Genomic DNA, 22641 nt, shown 5'->3' on the forward strand with positions numbered 1-22641 from the left:
GCTAATTCCTAACTATAAGTCTCACTTTATAAGTAAGACTGTTAGTGCTCTAGTTGTTCTTTAGAACACTCTGGGACATTCTGTCATTGGGCTATAGTTGGGCTACATCTGGCTAATATTTGGGCTACATTTGTTTTTTTTGTCTTTGATGGCCATCTTTGGGCTACATTGGGCTACATTGGGCTACATTTGGGCTCTAACATATATATAGCCCAATGTAGCCCAATATATATTTTTTCAAAGTTAATTTTCGTAAAAACCACTGGAGCATATATCTTGAGACATAGCAAAGGCACATCGGGCTACCAGTCCCTACAATTTTGCCAAGTTTGGTGGAAATCCATTCAGCCGTTCGGGCTAAAAGTGAGGTCGACCGCCCTATGGAAATGAACATAGGGAAAACACGTTTTGGGACCCCCCCTTTTATCTCGGCCCCCGCTTGACGAATCCCCCCCAAACTTTCAAGGAAGGACCGGAGCTCCGCGAGGCAAATTTGAGGAAATTTTCAGGCAGATTCGTCAACCGGCGCCAAAGTTATTCACAATAGAATTTTGAGATTTTGCATTGAAAAAAATCCTAACTATAACTACCTACTGGCGACCGCCGGTAGGTAATATATAGATATAGATATATCTATACTACTATTATAAAGAAAGAACACAAACCTTTGAGCCGGGTAATCTCAAAAAGTACTGCACCAGTCACTACACCCAATACACCATTTGGAAGGGGAGATGTAGCAGAAGGACATAGGCTACAGATGTGGACACCATATACATTAAAAAAGCCAAAACGACAAAAGTGGTAAAGTAGTCCCTTGTGGGCGTTAGCATGGGCGTGGGCGTGTCAAAGAACGTGGGCGTGGGCGTGTCAAAGAAAGAACGTGGGCGTTTACAGGGGCATGGCCCAAAGTACAAGGAAGAAACATAGGACAAGCGATTTCACAGATTTCACTGTGCAAGGTACACACTTCACCACACACTTCAATCTGCATAGATAGTGCAAATGCGCTTTAACTGACTTCATACCGCGCATTTGTAAACCTATCCAACAGAGGTGCGCGCAATCATAAATACACTTGCATCAACATTCGCACAATCGTCGCCGTTACTCTGACAACATTGACGCCTTCCATGATCGCGGATTCCATAAGAATGCACTGGCACAGGGGGCAGGATTACAAATGAGGGCCGCATAGCATTCGCCTACCTTCAAACGGAAGAAGGGGCGTGGCTTCCATAATAATGCAGTGTCACAGGGGGCAGGCTTACAAAAGAGGGCCGCTTATCATTCGCTTTGCTTCACAGAGCACACCAATCACAACACACAATCATTAACACACACACACGACTGAAGACGAAAAATATAAGAAATCTTTAACCATTCGCCAAACAACAACGTTATCACTGGGGGATGAAGCGGAACAAAAGAGGTGGGCATTTCTTACCCAAGAAAGGCAATCGAGTGAACATTTACGAGAGTTTAGTCACTACACTACGGCGAATTACGTATGTTGCGGACACTATTTAATAGTTTGAAAAACATTTCCGAGTTCCAGAATTTAGTCAACTGTGCGTTACCAGTGGAACAGTGCCAGTACTTGCGCAGATAAGAACAACAACAAAACAGAATCATTATTCAGGGGATCGAAAACGGTAAAGAACGAAAGACCCTTTCACAAAGTACTGTTTTCATTACACACGTCACATTTGACGATTTCGAAACGCTGTGCGTTATCAAGGGAACACTGCCACTACTTGCAGGTATAGAATAAAAAAAATAAAAAAGGAGACCTTATTAAAGGGGTCGAAAACATTAAAAAAGGAAACACCCTTTCACAATATAGCAATTTCACTGTGCGTTATCAGGGCAACAGACCCAGTACTTGCGCAGATAATAACAAAAACAAAACGCCAACATAATTAAAGGGATCCAAAACCTTACAGACGGAAAGACCCTTTCAGAAACTACCATATTGATTTCACAGTTCAGATTTGACAATTTAGAAACGCTGGCCGTTATCAGTAGAACACTGCCACAACTTGCACCAATAATAACAACAAAAAAAACGACACATTATTAAAGGGCTACAAAACCTTCAAGAAGGAAAAACACTGTAACACTTGCTGGACTTGCGGGACAAATTAAAAAAATTGTTTAAAAAAACGTACAAACAGAAGGGGAACACTCTCAACAAGTACAGATAAACAAAAATAGGTGTGGCTCAATTAAAAGCTGAGGAGCAATTACACACACGTTACTACGCAAAATAAAACAGGAGTCTAAAACTGAACATCGAGCTAACAACATTCCTGTCTCTTTTGTCCACGTTTACAACACATACATTTAAATATGGTCAAGAGGAAAACACATCTTTCACGGACAACATATAAAACACGGGCAAACAGGAATAAGCGCATAAGAGTGACACAGGGAAATGATGACGAAACATTACGAGAGATCTTACAATAATGTCATACTTAATCAGTAACAACATTACACACTTTACTTTTCATCCCCGGACAACGTCGGGACGGGCTGCTAGTATATATATATATATATATATATATATATATATATATATATATATATATATATATGTATACATATATATACACATATGTATATATGTATACATGTATATATACACGCATTTGTGAACAAGGCATCTGTGACTGCTGAAACGCGTCATGCCATACTAAGTTGCAATAAAGTTTAAAAACTGAAGAGCGGACCTCCAGAAGTGTTGGTGCCTGTATCATAGACAAGCAGGAGCTGGAAGGATATATACATATATATATATATACACATATATGCAAAAATCCTGTTCCAACTTCAATGCAGCACTTTTTTGACAAACACTTATACTTTATGATATGCATAATTATCATTTTTAACATATAAAAATTTTGTTGGTCTAGCTTAAAATCTAGGACCAAAAACTATTTTCAGATAGGGTCCACTACAGTTAACATGACAGCAACAAAGAACAAATTGTAATTGAAGAATAGTGGTTAATCTGCATGGGTGGATTGTGCATTATATCACATATATACACAGAGATAGCAGATTGCATGCAGCTATAGTTCATTAAGAACCTATCAGCTCTTGACCAATAGCATGCCTCTCACGAGTAGTGCCATGAAGTTTATACTATATTATATAATGTTTATTGAGGCATACTTCTTATCTACATTAAGCTAATTACACATACAAATTAAAGGCTGTGTTAGAACTGAAAGGCATGTAATCCAGTTGGTCATAGGGTTAATTTCACCATTGTGCATGAGCACATAGACAAATGGCTCATGTAGACCGCATTGCATGCCACAAGCAGCTTACCATATTCTTCCACCGTGAAAGTGGAGGATATTGTGTTTGGGTAAACGTTGATGTAGTACGTGCCCAGTGCTGGCTCTGAGGACAGAGGGAATGAGAGATCGGTGATGCCTAGTTGAGGGGTCACGTTCACCCACTGCACAATCCTGTTCCCATTGGGGTCCTGCAGAGAGGAATGGTGAGACAGAGACAGGAAGTAAGAGAAGGCCAGTTTCCAGAGGGAGGTCTACATGACAAATATGCCACATAAATCAAACCAGGGGACACAGATGAAACTGGTTGGGCAACCTACAACAGGAAATTATGATGGGTGCACAGACACACATCTACATTTATATAAACCAAAATATTTCTTAATCGATTATATTGTAATCAATACAATATTATTCCATTTCTGACTTTCAAAAATTGTTGAACAAGTCGCTGGAGTGTCATGCTTGACGGTGTCCCTTTTCAATTAAAATACCGTCCAGTCAAAAAACACCATGGGGGTCATTAGGATGATGGGCAGGTGAAAGGGACCGCCCGCTATAAGGGCGGCGGTCCCATGGCTAGCATTAGGTTGTGCCTGCCACGGTGGCGGGCGCATCCTGCATTTCTAGAGGAAGGCAGGAAGGCACCGCGCAGTGGAACTGCTGGGGGGTACCATAGGTACCCCCCATGTGCACCCCCCCGGAGTCCATGGGGATCCACATCGGGGCCCCAAAGCAGACTCCGCATGCCTTTCCGTGGCGGCATTGCCATTATAGATAGATAGATAGATAGATAGATAGATAGATAGATAGATAGATAGATAGATAGATAGATAGATAGATAGATAGATAGATAGATAGATAGATAGATAGATTGAGGGCGATAGATAGATAGATAGATAGATAGATAGATAGATAGATAGATAGATAGATAGATAGATAGATAGATAGATAGATAGATAGATAGATAGATAGATAGATAGATAGATAGATAGATAGATAGATAGATAGATAGATAGATAGATAGATACCTAACATATCCATGTCATGGTCTGCAAGGTGTTTATGAAGACTATCTAACACACTAGGAATGTGGTGGTTCCTCATCCTTATATTTATTCAGCAGCTATTGACCTTTTTCTCATTTTGGCTTTGGAAGGGTCAGTTCCAAATGATGCTAGGCAAATTACGCGTTGCTCTCTGCCTGCCTGTGAGTATGCAGAGTAAAACTAGTCATCTTCTCTTAGATTCATATCATTCACTTATGTTATTTGTGAATACATCTGTTCTCCAGACATTTGAAAAGTCTGAAACATTAGTTTAAAGCAGAATACCATTAACTCTAGAGGGACTTTCAGCTATTGTAAGTAAAGCAAAAGGTGATTTTACAGAGCTTTTGAAATTGCACAGCACACCTATGTGTGTTATAGTGGTTCCTCCTGAGCTAGCGCTTGAGAGGAAAGACCTAATGAGTCTTACCCGTAACTATACGGCTGATAGGGGAGAAACTGCTGGCACTTGTTTGCAGCCCAGGTACTCGGAGAATGGGATCAAACAACACTTACCTTAAACTCAGAAACCACAAGGAGAGACTCCAGACCTACTTAGTTGAAGCCCAGAGTGCACAAACACAAGGTGTGACATACTTACCTGCAGTCTAAAGGCTGGAATGAGACAGGATTCTGCTACATACCTCTACTACAATCAGGGGGTACTGCAAGGGAAATGAGAACACCAGTTAATGCAGATCAAACAACAAAACTCCACCCCATACTCATTCCCTATTACATTTACCAAACTCCCTCCTCTCGTGATTTTATAGTATGTAATGCTAGTTCAATATTTGAGAGCTCCGGGAGCAGAGGGACAGCAAGTCAATGTGTACGACAACAGCAAGCAACAGGAAGCAAGCACAAGAGGGAAACACATGGGGGGGGGGGATGGAGCAGGACAGAGCAGCAGCAGAGTAGATCAAGGTCAGACTCTCTGGGCATGAGTCTTATGTCTTGGAACATAGTCTCACTTATTGGGTTAGCTCTCTTCTTGAAGCACAATTTCACTCACTGTAAGTCTCACTTCTTGGACAACAGAGTCACTTATCTTGTTTGAGCCCTAGATCTTGGAGCACAGTCTCACTGGTTGAGTGTGAATCCCAGGCCTTCGAGCACCATCTCACTGACTGAGTGTGAATCCCAGACCTCCGAGCACCATCTCACTGACTGAGTGTGAATCCCAGACCTCCGAGCACCATCTCACTGACTGAGTGTGAATCCCAGACCTTCGAGCACCATCTCACAAACTGAGTGTGAATCCCAGACCTTCGATCACCATCTCACTGACTGAGTGTGAATCCCAGATCTTCGAGCACCATCTCACTGACTGGGGGTGAATCCCAGACCTCCGAGCACCATCTCACTGACTGAGTGTGAATCCCAGACCTCCGAGCACCATTTCACTGACTGAGTGTGAATCCCAGACCTTCGAGCACCATCTCACAAACTGAGTGTGAATCCCAGACCTTCGATCACCATCTCACTGACTGAGTGTGAATCCCAGATCTTCGAGCACCATCTCACTGACTGGGGGTGAATTCCAGACCTTCTAGCACCATCTCACTGACTGAGTGTGAATCCCAGACCTTCGATCACCATCTCACTGACTGAGTGTGAATCCCAGATCTTCGAGCACCATCTCACTGACTGAGTGTGAATCCCAGATCTTCGAGCACCATCTCACTGACTGAGTGTGAATCCCAGACCTTCGAGCACCATCTCACAAACTGAGTGTGAATCCCAGACCTTCGAGCACCATCTCACTGACTGGGGGTGAATTCCAGACCTTCTAGCACCATCTCACTGACTGAGTGTGAATCCCAGACCTTCGAGCACCATCTCACTGACTGAGTGTGAATCCCAGACCTTCGAGCACCATCTCATTAACTGAGTGTGAATCCCAGATCTCTGCCCCGGCCCCCCCAATAATCCTGGAATTATACCAGTCACAGAGCAAAATTGCCTGCCAGAGGGGAGAAATTACACTCCCCAAAGCTCCCTGCCTGGTCGGGAGCGAAGAAATTTGTAAATAGGAGCTGAGGTGACCTGGAGCGACAGGCAGAGGCCCTCCTGAGGCCGAAAGAACAGTGGGCCGCGAGAGCACAAAAACTAACGCAACGGCCAGGCAGGAGGTTGTGAATCCGGCACTGCAGAAACCATGGCTGCGACACACCGGAAATCTATCCTGCCAAAGATAGACTGAATTTTGAGGACGTTGTCCTGCGGAGCTGAGGACCCAGAGAGATGACGTCGCTGTTGGAGAAGCAAGCCAGGTGCAGCCAAGGTGCATCAACGGGAAAACAGGAGCCGAGTAGACATTCTGGGACCGGAGCCGCGGGGCACACATTTTTTGTTGTCCCTGGCGGCCCTTGTCCTGCGTCACTGACCTGACTGTTGGTTTGCAGAAATGGTATTGACTGCGGCGGTGAGGGAGGCCGTCCGGGTTCTCTGCGAGGCTGGCAGAGATGACCTGCTGCAGCTGGGAGTCCCGGGCGAGGCATGAGTGGGGCACGCGCGCTCTAAGAGAGAATCAGCATGTGCAGTCTCCCATGCGGTGGCTGCCTGTATGTCCCCGCAGCCCGAGGAGGAGGAGAAGTGCTCGGCAGCCATGCCAGTGGTGCCTTCGCAGGTTGAGGCTGTTGGGCAGGAGGAGCCTATCATTTCCACGGAGGCTACCCCAGTGTTTGCGCAGGTACGTGAGGCAGCCCTCTTTCTGTGGGCGTACGTCGAGCTAAAGTAGGCAGGAGGAGGGGGCGGTCCTTACGCCACGCCGGGAGGCTGCCGGGAGGTGCCCTGGGTTGGTCTGCTGGCAGAGACTTGAGTGGCAAGAGGGGCAGGTGGGTGAAGAGTGCTGAGGCAGCAGTTGTTGTGCAATGTCAGCTGCAGAAACAAGCTACTTTACCAGCAACAGCACACGCTGGAATGGTGTGGCATGGGGGAGCTCAGCTGCTCACAGTGAATAGGCAGAATTATGTTTTATCCCTTCCCCATCGTTGCCCTGTGTTTACCCCCCAGCTTTGCCCACAGATGCCCCCTTGGTGGGGAAGATAGGAATGTTGCCACACAGGAGTGTATGCTTGGCACCAAGTGCCATCATGGAGGGACAGGCCCCCATAGGCGGGGAAGTTTTGATGCAGGCAAAGGTGTAGCTGCCCATTTAGACACAGAGTTTACAGGATGCAGGGCCCCTGTTTTTACACGAGGCTGGCATACGTCAGGAGGCTCGGCAGTTGGCCAGCCCAGCAATGGTGGAGGGTCACCAGGGTCTGCGCTGGGGGGGCCCATTTCAGAAGGCTGCGCAGCAGCCCAAAGGAGGTCAGTGGGTATGGGTGGGTAATGGTGGTCCACCCAGGGAGGTTCATAGCGATGGGAGTGGTAGCATGGGGGGTGCATCTGGCGTTACGGCTCGGTCAGGTCTGAACGGCTTGAGAAGCAAGGTGCCAGTCCAAAAGAGGAAAGCGGCTGGCAAAAGGAAGTTGCGGGCAGAGCACACGGTGGCTCCGCCAGGGGGGTTCAGAGAGGGAGGGAGATCTGGAGCGGATTTCCCTTTGTATACAGGCAAAACAACTGCTACCAAAGATATTCATTGGCAATTCTATGATGGCGAGGTTGGTGATGGGGTATGCTGGGGGGAAGTGTGACAAATTATGATGGAAGTGGTGAACCATTGGTTTTGGATGCAAAAGCTACAGAAAATAATCATTGGGAGTTTTACGATGGGGGAGTTGGGGATGGGGAAATGTCGGGGGCAGTGGGGCAAGGTATGGGGGCTATGGGGAGACATTGATTTGCGATGGGGACAGTGATGAACTTGAAGAAGGGGAATTGAGAAATGGGGATTGTGGGGAAAGTGGGGAAAAGTTTTTGAAGCTTACGGGGCATATGAGGGGTGTCTCGAGTAAAAACAGTGTCCTTAGTCTTTTTCAGTCAAGTGCGGACGGAGCAATGACACGGGACTCTGTAACGGTCAGTCGCCACCGTGTTGAACCTCAGGAATTCCACAAGAGAGCGTCCAAGTTGCCGAAAATTAAGGAAGGTTGGTGGTCGGTGTGGCAACAAGGGGGATAACCAAAGAGGGCAACCAGGTCTATTGGAGTTGGGGGGGCAGTAGGGGGGCACGGAACCTACTGGGTCTGGGCAGACAGGCAACTTGCAGGAGAAGGTGGGGACAGGTGGTGGCTCTGCCAAAGAGGTTCTGGAAGACAAGGGGTTGGGGGAAAGGACACAGAGGTGGGAGAGAATGATCAGACTATTCACAAGAAACTGCCTTACATTGGGGTTGGTTTGCCGTTAGGCTCCCATCTGTCTGAGAAAACCAAGAGCAGAATTTGGAGTCATGAATTTGTGGATGTTTTAAGTTGTTACATTGGGACATTCAGGCCAAAGAAGACTCGAAAGAGGAGGAGTGGGAGCTGGCTAGGAGACCTAGGGTCCCTACAACAATTGAGAACTGGACTTCAGCATTTCTTATATATGCTAGCATATATTGTGGAAAAACACCAGGACAGATCCACAGCGATGTTTACGTACATGGACATCATTAGGAAAGCCCAGAGTTATTTTGGGGGTTATGCTTGGTTGTCCTATGATGAGGAGTTTAGAGCACGCATGAGCATTTTCCATGATGTACCTTGGGGGGATGTGAATTCGGAGTTGTGGTTACAGTGGATGGCGTCTTCTCAGCCGCCTGCCACCACGCATACAGCGAGTGGATTGCCAGTATCTTATCGGCCCTTTCAGTTCCGTACCGCCCAGCCAGGGGCGGGGTTTAGTGGGAGGGGTCAATCACCTGTTTTTGGAGCCTGTTGGAACTTCCACAGAGGGATTTGCAATATGCAATTTCTGCAGATACAAACACGGGTGCTCCCAATGTGGGGGCAGACATCCCCTCACTCAATGTTTCTCTGGTCAGAGATTTGGAGAGCAAGGACAGGGGCAGAGGGGTAGAGGGCAGACTTTCCAATTTGTCCCAAAAGGCTCATACACCAGTTAAGTTGGAAGTATTAGCACAATGGCTGGGAGATTACCCGGACACGGACGCAGCTTCCAGGTTATTTTGGGGTTTCAAAGGTGGTTTTCGGATAGGCTATAAGGGGCCTCGGCAGCGCAGGTGGTCTGATAATTTGAAGTCAGCTAAAGAGTTTCCTAAGGTTGTTCAACAGAAGTTACGGGCTGAGATAGAAGCAGGCAGAGTTGAAGGTCCCTTTGTTCATTTTCCCATGCGAACCTGATTGTCTCTCCTCTGGGTGTGGTGCCTAAAAAGAAAGCTGGGGAGTTTTGTCTCATTCACCACCTATCTTGGCCTGAGGGCTCCCCAGTTAAAGAGTTCATATCACCAGTGGATTCTAGTGTGTCATACGCTTCTGTGGACGATGCGCTGACGTTGGTCAGGTCAGCGGGGACAGCGGCACAGTTGGCTATAAGTGACATCCAGTCCGCCTTTCGCCTCCTGCCCATCCATTCTTCTGATTTTGAATTGTTAGGCATGCACTTCCAGGGACACTTTTATGTGGATAGCGCTTGGACGCCTCCGGGCAGCAATTCAAGCTGTATAAATCGACATCCTATTCCTATTCCTATTCCTATAAGGTTCTTCCCATGGGGTGTTCTGTATCATGTGCACTATTTGAAACATTCAGCACCTTCCTGCAGTGGCGCTTTACTTGGTCATGAACTCATTTGTCACTATTTAGATGATTTTATGTTCATTGCTTTTCAGAATTCAGGGCAGTGTCTACAGGCTTTGTAAAGTTTTCATGCTTTGGCCCGGGAGCTAGGTGTGCAATTGGCGCCTGACAAAACTAAAGGACCCAGTACAAGAATGACTTTTTTGGGAATTGAAATTGACACTATTGAGATGGTGGCGAGGTTGCCAGCGGAGAAAGGGCAGGAGATTTCAGCTTTCTTGTCGTCTGTGATTGAGGACCGTTGACTGGAGCTTCGGAAAGTGCACAAATTGTTGGGCTACCTAAACTTTGCGTGTAGGGTGGTCCGGGCTGGGAGAACAATTTGCAGGAGGTTGGGTATGTCCATGTCAGGGGCCTCTCTACCTCATCTCAGAGTGCGTATTTCAGCAGCCACTAGGGCTGACTTGTACATTTGGTTGACTTTTCTAGCAGACTTTAATGGTGTATCTTTGTTTTTTGTAGACGAAGATATGGTTTGGCAAATTCAGATTTACTCGGATGCGTCTGGTGCGCAAGGTTTTGGTATATTCTGGGAAGAACGTTGGTGCGCTGAAAGCTGGCCAGTGCATTGGTTAAAGCAGTATCGCCTTTTTAGAGTTCTTTCCTCTTCTTGTGGCACTGCAAGTCTAGGGGGAGGAATTTCAGAATAGACCAGTCCTGTTTAATGTGGACAATAGAACAGTGGTTGACTTGATCAATAACCAAAAGGTCAGGGATTTGAGAGTGTTGAGGTTGTTACGTACCTTCATGCTCAAATGTCTACAGCTTCTCATTGTTTTTAAAGTTAGACATATTCCAGGAGTCAATAATTGCATAGCAGACACTCTCTCTCGTTTGCAGTGGGCGAAATTTCGCAGGCTGGCTCCTGGGGCAGACGCCCACAAGACTCAGATACCTCAGTGTGTCTGGGCGTGGGGGGAATGAGAATTGTCGAATTGGTAGAGAAATCCGTAGCGGCCTCCACGAGACGAAGCTATCAGCAAGCCTGGGACGAGTTCTTGAGTTATGGAAACACGGTTGCTGCACAAGGGGAGGTGGTGTATGATGAGAGGTTTTTTATTGGGTTTTGAGTTACACCTGATTGAAAAGGTTTTTCACACACTGCTATTTCCGGCAAGCTGGCTGGGATTTCTTTTTACGGGCAGTTGAGATGGGGTAGGGATCCGGTGGAGGGGTGCTAGTGAAGATGGGTCTCATTAGGGAACAGGCTGGTAGCAAGCAACTACGTCAGCCGGTGACATTCTTTTTGTTGCAACGGATGTTGGCGCAGTTAACTGATTGCTGTTACAATGAGTTTGAGTGTTGCAAGTTTAGTTTATGTTTTGTTTGGTTATTTTTTGGGGCATTCAGGGCATCGGAGTTGCTAGGTTTAAGCAATAGGATAGGTATTAGGAGTGAGGATGTTTTCATAGACGACCACGGATTGAGAATTTGGTTGAGGGCTTCCAAGATGAATCAATTGGGCAGGGGAAAATGGGTTTTCTTGAACAGGAGCGGGGTGGGGCGTGCTGTTCTGTGGGGGAGTGGGAGGTTTCCACAGTTCAAAATGTTTTACTCCAGGACCCATTTTCTGCCATGGGCAGGGATGTCAGATATCAATAGCTCAGCTGTTGCCTGTGATGAGGAAGGTGCTCCTTAAGTTGGGTGAAGACCCCCTACGTTTTGACACACACTCTTTTTGCATTGGGGCAGCGACGGTAGTTGCGAGATTAGGGTGGTTTTGGCAAGCCATACGTAGGATTGGGAAATGCAGGTTCAAATGTTGTGAGAAATACGTTAGGAAATAAAGTCCTGTCATCCGTTGTTTCCTTTGTTAATGCTTGTTTTTTTAGAGAAAACAAAAGGGAACCCTGAACCTAATCAAAGGATACGTGGGAACCACCCACCAGGGAGTTCAATAAAAGTAAAGACATGAACGGGGAGTTCCCATTACTCATGAAGACCAAAAATTCAAGTATATACAATTGCCCACAGAGACGCTGCCTGATATCAAATCATTTTATTTTCGTACATGTATAAATAAGAGAGACTTAATTTCTTCAAAAAATTCATTTAACATGTAAAATTCATGAAATATTAGCCCAGAACCACAAAAACCAGTAAAACATTATGTGCAATAACCATTCGTACCCTCAGGCATACACACATCCAGCCATCACCTCATACAGCAAACAGGAAAATTACAAACACATTTCAGACCAACAGACAGAGGAAAGCGCCATACGGATGTAGAGGGCCGCAGACTTTTTCAAAATCTCCGTCACATCTTTCAAAGACTATCCCCCTGTTACGCGACTGCAGATTACACGTGGCCAGCTCCAGTGTATGTACTCCCCACTGGCTTGTTGTGCTCGAAGATTTATATGAGAGCTTCACTATTCGTTTCGAAAAACATCCCTGCACCGTGACTAAAGATCTTTCCTAACCCGTTCCAGTGTGCATTACATTTGTCGGTCTGCTTCCCTTTACCATATTCTTGTGAATCTCAAAATTTCGGAGTATTCCTTACATTGTTCAGGTTTACGACACCCGTGGACTGGGTTGTTTATACTACTGCCGTTCCACTGAATGATTGTTTGTGTAGCCTTTACAGATACGCTACGAATGGTAGTACTGTTGCCCAGAAAATTTGAAGTGGAACTGTAAAAACTTTACTTGCGCCCTGATGAAGGAATCCTTGATGGTGGCACTTGTTCCGAAACGCGCGTCGGCGCTTTCCTCTGTCTGTTGGTCTGAAATGTGTTTGTAATTTTCCTGTTTGCTGTATGAGGTGATGGCTGGATGTGTGTATGCCTGAGGGTACGAATGGTTATTGCACATAATGTTTTACTGGTTTTTGTGGTTCTGGGCTAATATTTCATGAATTTTACATGTTAAATGAATTTTTTGAAGAAATTAAGTCTCTCTTATTTATACATGTACGAAAATAAAATGATTTGATATCAGGCAGCGTCTCTGTGGGCAATTGTAAATGCTTGTTTTTTTACCTAGGTCAGCTTCCAAGGCTTGTAAGTTTGAAAAAGACTACTTGGATAGTAGGACACTCCTTCGTAAAGTAGGCTGCTGTTTACGTGGAACAACACATTTGTGGGAGATCGCTGGGACTCACCAGTGCTAGACATGAGGAGGGAAGGAAGGGGAATGGGGGAATGCGTTGGGAGGGCTTGTTTCCAATGCTGTCTTTAATGTGCCTTAAAAAAGGGAGCCGTCCGGATTTGCTTTCATTCACCTTGGTGAGAATGATCTGGTTGCCTTATCTGGCCTGACTCTAAAAAAACTGATGAAACTGGATCTGGCCGTCATCAAGTCTACCTGGGTTGATACCACGGTGATCTGGACTGAATTCATACTGCGGTTGCACTGGAGAGGTGCAAGGAACCATGCAGCTTGGGAGAAGGCGAGACGGAAGCTTAATAGAGCAATGACACTTTACTGAGGGGGCATTGGAGTCAAGGTGTTATCTCATCCTTCTATACAAAGCACTGAAGGGCATCTTTTCCGTGAGGATGGGGTGCATTTGTCCAAAATGCGGCAGGCCTTCTATTTACTGGAATTAAGAGATTTGATTGCAGGAATATGGCAGGAAAATGTATGGTGCTCTAACACAATTATATGAATTTTCTTCTTTGTTGGGGCAGGAAAACTCTGTTGGTTTTCCTAGTTGGCGTATCTTTTCCGGGCGGTGGGCAGCCTTGAGCGGGTTTGTCCATCCTCAAAGGGGGGAGGTGGGGTACACAGTCACGTGGGAAAGGAAATAAGAATGGAGGGTAGTTATCATCAGGGGTCAGTTCTTCTGGATTTGTTAGGGGTCAACATTTTGGGGGGTTAGTTTGGTATAAGCTTGGGGATTGGATTGATCATAAAATGGCAAAACGTGTTTTTGAGAAAATAAATGGCACCTGTCTTAATAAAGACTAAGAACTTGTGGTCCATGAGTCATTTTGCGAGGGCAGCTTGGGCTGCTCGCAGGGCCGAATTTCAGAAAGCGCACTCCCTCTGAGTGGAGTGGGAAATCTCCAGTGAGCAAAGGCCTGAAGACCTGATGACGCAGAGGCGGTGGGGAGAGCCTGGGACATAGTGGAGGCAATCTCCCCCTCCTGACAAGAATTAGAGGTACGCAATCAGACTGAGTGGGCGAGACTCCCCAGGTGGGGCTGTGGACTGAGGGCACGGGTGTAGTGGCCCCCGGAAGGCACGAACCGGTGCGGTACAGGGGCAACTGAAGCACACACCAAACCACTTCAGACATGGAGGGCCGCTCCCCTGAAGCTGTGGAGGTGGGAAACACCACAAACGATTGCTCTGGCCTTTTGGGGAGTCCAAGAGAAGCACAAAACAGAGCTCCTAGGACGCACAAGGGAAAGGAAGTAACAGTAATAGAAGGACTGGGCCAAGAGACTTAAGAGACTGGGGCAGTGCACGAGACGAGCCTAAAGGAGCCCATATGACACATTAGTTGAGATCAGTGGATGCTTATTATTGAGGAGAGACACCAGGCAGGCCCGCGCACGCTGACAAGGGAACCACAGTTTAGACATGGCCCACCAGGACCATCCGAGGAGGAATTGCAATGTGAACTGCTTAAAGGGCCCCAAGAGTAGAACGGCGGGGACCCAAGTGCTACAGGGCTATACACCAGCCAAAGAGAAGATATAGCTGCTGGCATGCCAGTTGAGATAGCTCCCATGCGATTCAGGAACACTCTGAAACATAGCACATCGAGATCCAAGAGGTCATGCGAAACAAAAAGGCAAGACTGGAGAAACAGCCTCCCACAAGGGAGCCTTCTCCGGTCCCGCCCAACACCAATGGCGGAGACCCGACAACTACAGATTTAACGCTGCACCTGCACCTTGACAAAGTCTTTGCTGCCATAGCGGACACTAAGAGAGAAGGGTGACAGAGTGCACACCAATTTCTTCCACTTTTCTTAGTAATGTTTGTTCTAATTTAAATCTGTTTGCATGCAAGCCCGGGTCTCCCCTAAACCATGTACTTGTATGAACACATTCAGAAATTGGGGGGAAGTTGCACCCCAATGCATACGCACAGCATATTTCTTCTTGCATAACACAGATGCCACAAGTTAGTCCAATTTCACCAATTTTTATTCCAATTTCATACAAAGCTTTTCAATTTTTCATTGCTTTTCCTCTTGTCACATGAGGGATGGCTTACGTTTTCCCTATATCCTAAATGCAACGGAAATGCCAATCCAGGCCTTATTCTGAAGCACGGAGTGTACATAAGTATTCTTCATTAGTAGATCTTAATAACCCAATGCATTTCAGGCCTTTCCTGGCCCTTTGTCAGGGGTACTCGACAAATTCAAAACATTATAATTAAACTGTGTATTTAAACCACTTAAACATGCTTGTTACTGCACTTAAATATAAAGAATCCATGCTTTTAAAACAGTTCACCCCATAATGAACATCTTCCCGCTAAAATCGTAGCCAAACACTACTATTCAGTTGATACCCAAACCCACCTCTTCCAAACAACCTAATTTCACTAATTTTCACTACCTCCTATTAAACCCTCACTAATCAATTCCCGTGATCAAGCAGAAAACTCTAGAATAGTTGTTACCCAACTGCAAAACAATATATACCGAATCTGTACTGGTAATTGCCTTCCCACCATGCTTATAACCGTCGAAATGCTGTGTTCTTTCCTCGCTCTAATTTTTAAATGCCTCTAGTGTGTCCCCACCCATCCATGTTACCGTTTCCCAGTTAACTACCTTCTACCCTTCGAATTCATTACGTTCTGTGTCTAAGGTCACATAGCCTGCGGTGTGCTATTAACCTAAATCATGTTCATTACATTAACACCCTTGTATTTTATGTACCCTAGATTTCACCTCTACTACCATGACCATAAACCTTTAATTCATGCATGTTAACCCCCTTATGTTAACCTTTATTTATTCTTCCATATTTCACTCGCTGGCCACATCTCATTCAGTGATGCTTCACCCCTCCAAATCACCATTGACGAGAACTACTACAATCTGATAAACTACAAATCCCATACTGCACTGCGTTTAACGTCATCGCATGCCTCGGTGTCACACATTACCAAACCTTATTATTATTCAATAACCTACACACTATTTCTTATAACCTTCGAGGCATCAAATTAAATTTCCCTGCCCACCCGCAGATGTCATTTACGACATTAATTACACGGTGTCTCGCATTTCATGATTCTAGCGTAAACTAATTTTCACAATTATTTGTGCAAGTTAATAATGCGCATGCTAACGTGCTTGATATAAAAAGATGAATAAAACATGAATTAAACATGAATAAGACATGAATTAAATCACAATCCACCGCCATGCTTAAAAAGTAGTTCATAATATAAACTTTTGAGAAAACTGTTCTCTTCCATTGTCTCTCAAGGGACGGTGTCATCTTTATCCAATTTTTGTTGAATTCTTTTCAGTAATCAAATGGGTGCAACTCGTCTGAAGAGCAGACTGTAATCTTGAAAAAGAGAGAATGGTGACAGAGCGGACACTAAGGCAGCCCTCCAACAGATATAGGGGCAGTATCGGTGGGGCTGGGTATACTACGCGCAGAACACCAGAAGCTGGCTGACCGAGTCAAGGAAGTGGAGAACACAGTGGAGGAACTGGTCCCAGAATGAAAACAAGGAGAGATCCAGCTGAATGAGCTTACAGCAAGAGTGGCCGAACTGGAACATAAAGCTGAGGATGCAAAAGGGAGGAAAAGGAGTAGTAACAAACGAATAGTAGGGATTCTTGAAGGAACTGAGGGTGCAGACATGACAGCGCTCTTAGAAACATGGCTGAAAGAGGTACTGCCACCGGACTCCCTTTCCAAGTTCTTTGCCATAGAAAGGGCCCACTGGGTGCCAGGTCGCCCTCCTGCCCCGGGTTGCCCTCTGAGACCAGTGGTGGCCAAACTGCTACACTTTAAAGGCAGAGACTCGATACTACAGCAGTCTAGAAGCAATGGGCCCTTTATCGTAAACAACAGCAAGATATCAATTTTTCCAGATTTCACGGCACCTGTGCAGGCGCAACGAGCATTCTTCATTGAAGTAAAGAAGGCTCTGCGAGAGGAGGGCCTAAAATACTCTCTGATCTTCCCGGCAAAGCTTCACATCACATTAGACGGATCCACACACTTCTGTCGAAGTCCAGAGGAAGCCTGCACCTGTATGGAGACATAGGGGAAGGGTGCACCCTTGCCTAAACCACAGTGGGACCCTGGGAGGCCGAAACACACAGACGGCCTAACACGCAAATAACCCAAGAAACCGAGTGCACTAAAGAAACCCACGATATCGCAGACACAGCAAGACAGGAAGGCCGCTCTACAAGTTGTTGCACCACTGATGACATCACAGACCTCAGGAAAGCATACAGGCTCGTCATCGGAGAAGCTTGAGAGGTTGTCGGACTCAGAGGTAAACGCAGGTACAGACACGAAACTGCCGGCTATCACTCCAAGGTCGGCAGGCGATATTATATGACAGGGAAATAGTCTGAGGAATATCTTCACTGCGGTTGGGCGATTGGACTTAACCTCATCTCGGCTACAACAACCTCCTGGGGCGGAAAATGACCGACCTCTTGTAAAAATGGAAGAACCGGGATGGGAGCAACGTCCTTTCTCTTTGTTTTTTTTTTGTTTTTTACTCTCAATAACTACTGTTCTCAGTATTCCTGTGAATTCTCCCCCCCCCCCCCCCATCAGAGTGTTCCGCCTGAGGAGCTGAATGCGGAATTCTATGAGTGTTAATGTTTGGTTCCAGGTTTGGACAGCTGGCCGTTGCCGGTTCGTTCTTGGCTGTGGAGTTTGTAGTTTCTAGGGCTGCTGTTTGCTGCACTGGAGTCCTTCTTTAAAGCAATGTGATGGGAGCTGGGGGTGCGGGGAGGGGGTGACTGGGATGTGGTTTTACAAATGGCGGGTGCAGAAGAATTTAAGCTGATTTCCTGGAATATTAGGGGCATGGGTTCTCCTCCGCCAAATGATATAACATTCTAAGTTATCTTAGATGAAAGGGGGGCTCAGGTAGTGAGGCTCCAGGAAACGCACCTGACCACAGAAGAAGCCAATAGGTTCAAGCATAGATGGCGTGACCAGCTATTTGCGACAACTTACTTAGCATATTGTTGTAACTTGTATTGTTCCAATCTCCTGACCTCCCGTGTTTCCCCCACCTTAACCCAGACAATGGTATGATCCGCCTGTCAGCCCGACGCTCGCTATGGAATGTTGACATAGCAGCTGGGTTCATGGTTGACAGGCGGACGGTTTCACGTGTGAAGTCCTTTACTGAATAAAGCCTACACTACCCACATCGGTGTACTTTCTTTGTAATAATTTATGGCGACGAGGTGAGGAGACTGTGCCAGGGACAGTGGATTCCGTCCCCCTGGTGTGAGTTAATTGCCTGTCAACGAGATGTGAACAGAGTCCGTGTTGAAAAGCAGAGGAATATTGAGGAACTGCTGTGGATGGACGCTAAAGTAAAGGTAAACAAGGAAAGGTTTACCGCTGAGGAGGGCGCTTGGGAACCCTAATTAATCTTTATGAGGCTAAAGTAGAGGAACTTGTGTAGAACATACCGTGGGGTTGGTATTTATTCGAGTGCCAGGTCGGGCACTGTGAGCAGTGATTACTGGTGTTCGAAGTGGACCCTCGATTTAAGCTGCCATTTGACTGAGAGGTTAAACGCGCATAGTGGTTTGTTAAACCCGTGGAGACTGGCAGGGAAAGGAACGTGTTGACGGCTGCATGTCTTTGCGCGCAAGTTTTGGGATCTCGTTGGCAGGTCAACACGGTCCGGTGAGGAGGGTCGGCGAGTTCGTGTGTCAAATCGGGCACAGGTGTTTCTAAGGTTCTGTGGGGTAGCGAGTCAAGGAAGGAAGCGACGTGTAACCCCAGGAGTCGCCGCGTGAGAAGGTTAGCTCGTGTGTCTAGCCGGGCACAGGAGGAGCGTTTGGTGGTGTCATCGGCAGCGCACGCTTTGAGAACGCAGGGTTGGAACTGTGTGACACTGAGGTGAAGAATAGGCAGCACGCTGGAGTGTCAGTTGGGGAAAAATCAGGCAGGATTAACAACCACGCTGCGCACCCGACTGAAGTGAACGTTCGTTGCGCTCGTTCGTGTGGCGCTGCACTAAGCGCAGAGAAATGACGAAGCGCAGCGTGAGGGAAAACGGAGCCTCGCTAGAGGTTCGCTTCTGAAGTAAACGCATATCAAAACGATGCTTTTCATGAAAAGTTAACTATCTACATTGTAAGCTGTACGATCATTACCTCAAGGTTCACTGTTCTTCACGCAGCCTTTTCCTCACAGGAACTTGCTTGGGAAGACCTCCTTCACAGGAAGTTCCCGCCACCAACAGGATAGGAACAGTATTGCTATTGGGTGCTCTGTTCCTAGTCAGTAGAAGAAGAAAGGGGACTTTTGTTTTTCTGCTGTATGGCTGAATTTGTGTTTATGTGTGAGTATTGTAGTTGGAGGGAACTGTGATATTTACAGTTTTTCGGTCTTCCCATCCAGCTAGAAAACACAGGTCAGTCAGAAGTCTCAGGTAATTTATGGCAATGGCAGGCGCAGGAATGAGTCAGCCTCCACCTTTCCTCAATGAGTTAGGAGAACCTGTAATTCCCTGGAGAAGGTGGGAAGGCATTTTCAAGTCGTATTTGATAGCCATTGGAGGTAGCAATTACACCAATTTACGTAAACAACATATATTACTACACAATTTAGGAACACATGGGAGAAAAGTTTATGAAGACATAACAGGGAGATTGGTGGAGGATGAACAAGAGGAAGTGGAGGAAGGTGTCAATGTCTATGAAAGCACATTAAGGGAGCTGGCGGCTCACTTCAAGGAGAAAATAAATGTGGTGATGGAAAGGCATACGTTTTTTTAAGAGGGTGCAGAAGAGGGAGGAGAAAGTGAGCACGTATATTGCTGTGTTGAGAGGACTATCAGCCACATGTGAATTTGGGCAGCTCACTGACTCTTTGATTAGAGACCAACTTGTGAGATGCACAAATGACACCAAAACTCAAGAGGAACTGCTTACTAAGAATCCCAATCTAGAAGAAGCCATAAATATAGCTAAGGGCCTAGAACACACCGCGCGGTGTATGAGAGAGATGAAATCTCAGGAAGGGTTAAACAGGGAGAAAGCAGAAAACAAGTCAAGCACAGAGGGAGATACAGTTTGTAAAGTAGGAGACAAAAGTAAAGAGATGAACCGTGGTAAATCGAGCACAATGGTGTGTTTTAAGTGTGAAAGTCCCAACCATTTGGCTAATAACTGGAAGTGCCCTGCAAGAAACGTGCAATGTAGAAAGTGTAACAGGTGGGGGCATTACTCCAAGGTATGTAAAGCTCCCGGTAAAGCAGTGCATGTTATAGAGGAGTCCTCTCTGGATGAGGAAAGGGAAAAATCCTATATCTTCCAAGTGGGTGAAGAGGGTGAAAATAATGAGGTCATTTACCCCAAATGTGATGTTTTACTTGATGGCGTAAAGTTTTGTATGTATGCTGATTCATGCTCTCCTTACACTTTGGTAGATAAAAATGTATTTGAGGATAAATTTGCAAACCATCCTGTCAAAATGATGCAAGCCGACATCAGTCCCAAGGGGTACAACATAGGGAAAATTCCGTTAGAGGGTATGGTGACAATGAGAATTTCCTTTAAAGATAGACACACAGTGGGAAAAGTGTATGTATCCACTAGTGGCTCGACTCTTTTGGGCTGGAAACACCAAAAGGAGTTGGGTATTACCCTGGACCCGAACAACAAAGAGCAGGTGCTATTAATTGACCCGGCAGGCATAGCAGGTGATCTCACCGAGGAGTTCAAAGAGGTATTCAGTGACAGCTTGGGAGTTTTTAAGAATTATATGCACAAGATCATACTAAAGGAGGGGGCAGTACCAGTGGTGCACAAGACCAGGTCCATACCATTGCGTATGAGAGAACCTCTCCAGCAGGAACTTCAGAGGTTGGTCAGCCAGGGAGTCATTACATAAATTGAAAGTTCAACCTGGTTGGCCCCGATCGTGATCACAGCCAAAGATGGAGGGAACAGCATCAGGCTCTGTGTGGACCTGAGGGACCTTAACGCAAATATTCTGGTGGACAGGTTTCCCCTTCCAAGGATTGGCGAGATGTTGAGCACGATTAGGGGGGCTAGGTATTTTAGTGTACTGGACCTGTCCTCTGCCTATTACCAAATCAAACTCCACCCGGATTCACAAATACTAACGGCATTTACCACCCCTTTCGGAAATTTCAAGTTCCAGCGAATGCCATTTGGTCTGGCGTCAGCGGCCGCAGCCTTCCAAAGAATCATGCAACATGTGTTAAAAGATTGCAGGAACACTCTCTGCTTCCAAGATGGCATTCTGATCTTCGGTGGCTGCGAAGGAGAACACAATGAAATAGCAAGGAAGGTGTTGGAGAAGTTGAAGGAAGTTGGATTCACCACTAAACCATCCAAATGCAAGTTAGGGGTTTGCTCGGTGGATTACCTAGGACACACCTTATCGGAAGAAGGCATTAAGCCCAAGCACGACCTGGTCAGAGCAGTGAGAGACGCACCCACTCCCGAGAACAAAGAGGACGTATTATCGTTCTTAGGGCTTGCTGAATACATGGCCAAGTTCGTCAAGGATTTTGCAATGGTGTCACAGCCGCTAAGAGACTTGATCAAGAAAGACAGCGTCTTTGCTTGGGGAGAAGAACAAGAAAGGTCGATGAACTGCATAAAGAAAGCAATTATTGAAGCTCTGTTTATTGGGAAGTTTGACCCGAATGGTGGAACTATCATCTCTACTGATGCCAGCAACAGAGGAATAGGGGCGACGTTGTCGCAAAGAGATGGGAGCAAGGTCAATGTCGTGGCTTTCGCTTCCAGAACACTCACTTCTTCTGAGAAATACTACTCGACCATAGAGAAAGAAGCTCTAGCAGTTTATTGGGCCATCTGTCACTACAAGTTTTTCATCTGGGGTACTCCATTTGAAGTACAGACCGACCACAAGCCACTGGTCTCGCTGTTCACAAAGAAAGAAATGGAAAGCATGACGCCCCGCATAGCTAAATGGGCTGTGGGCCTGCAAGCCTACAATTTCAGAGTATCCTACATACCAGGGCAACAGAATAGGGTTGCCGATTTCCTATCAAGAGCACCAGCGGTAGGCGAGGAGGAGGAAGATGTGGCGGGTGAATCGATCCTTGAGCTGCGATTAGCAGCAGTGGAGAAGGAGTCGTGGGTAACCCAGATGGATCGAGATGAAGTACTGAAGAAAGTAAAGAGAAATATACTCGCGGGTTGGCCAAAAAAGTGCAAGGACATGGAGATAGAGATCCAACCGTACTGGAACGTGAGGGAAGACCTATCAGTAGAAGGAGATTTTGTACTGAAGTCTGGGAAACTGGTCCCTCCAGAAGCTTTATAAAGCCAATTAGTGGAACTAGCGCACGAAGGACACTTAGGACGTAGTTTAAGCAAGGCCAGGCTTCGTACAGACTACTGGTTTCCAACAATGGACAGTGAAATGGAGGACAAGGTGTGAG

At 46.2% G+C, this 22641-nt stretch overlaps 1 protein-coding gene across 1 annotated transcript in view; it reads right to left on the reverse strand.

Moving 5' to 3' along the window:
* Positions 1-22641, reverse strand: part of LOC147706478 (alpha-2-macroglobulin-like protein 1) — a 384979-nt gene that overhangs the window by 326793 nt on the left and 35545 nt on the right. The window contains exons 5-6 of the mRNA XM_086929616.1: positions 5005-5025; positions 3343-3502 (exon numbers count right to left, since the gene is read on the reverse strand). Coding sequence (XP_086785742.1) covers positions 3343-3502; positions 5005-5025 — 181 coding nt within the window. The remainder of the gene's footprint in view (positions 1-3342; positions 3503-5004; positions 5026-22641) is intronic.

Source organism: Lissotriton vulgaris, chromosome 7 (assembly GCF_964263255.1).
Source record: "Lissotriton vulgaris chromosome 7, aLisVul1.2, whole genome shotgun sequence".
NCBI classification, from domain to species: domain Eukaryota; kingdom Metazoa; phylum Chordata; class Amphibia; order Caudata; family Salamandridae; genus Lissotriton; species Lissotriton vulgaris.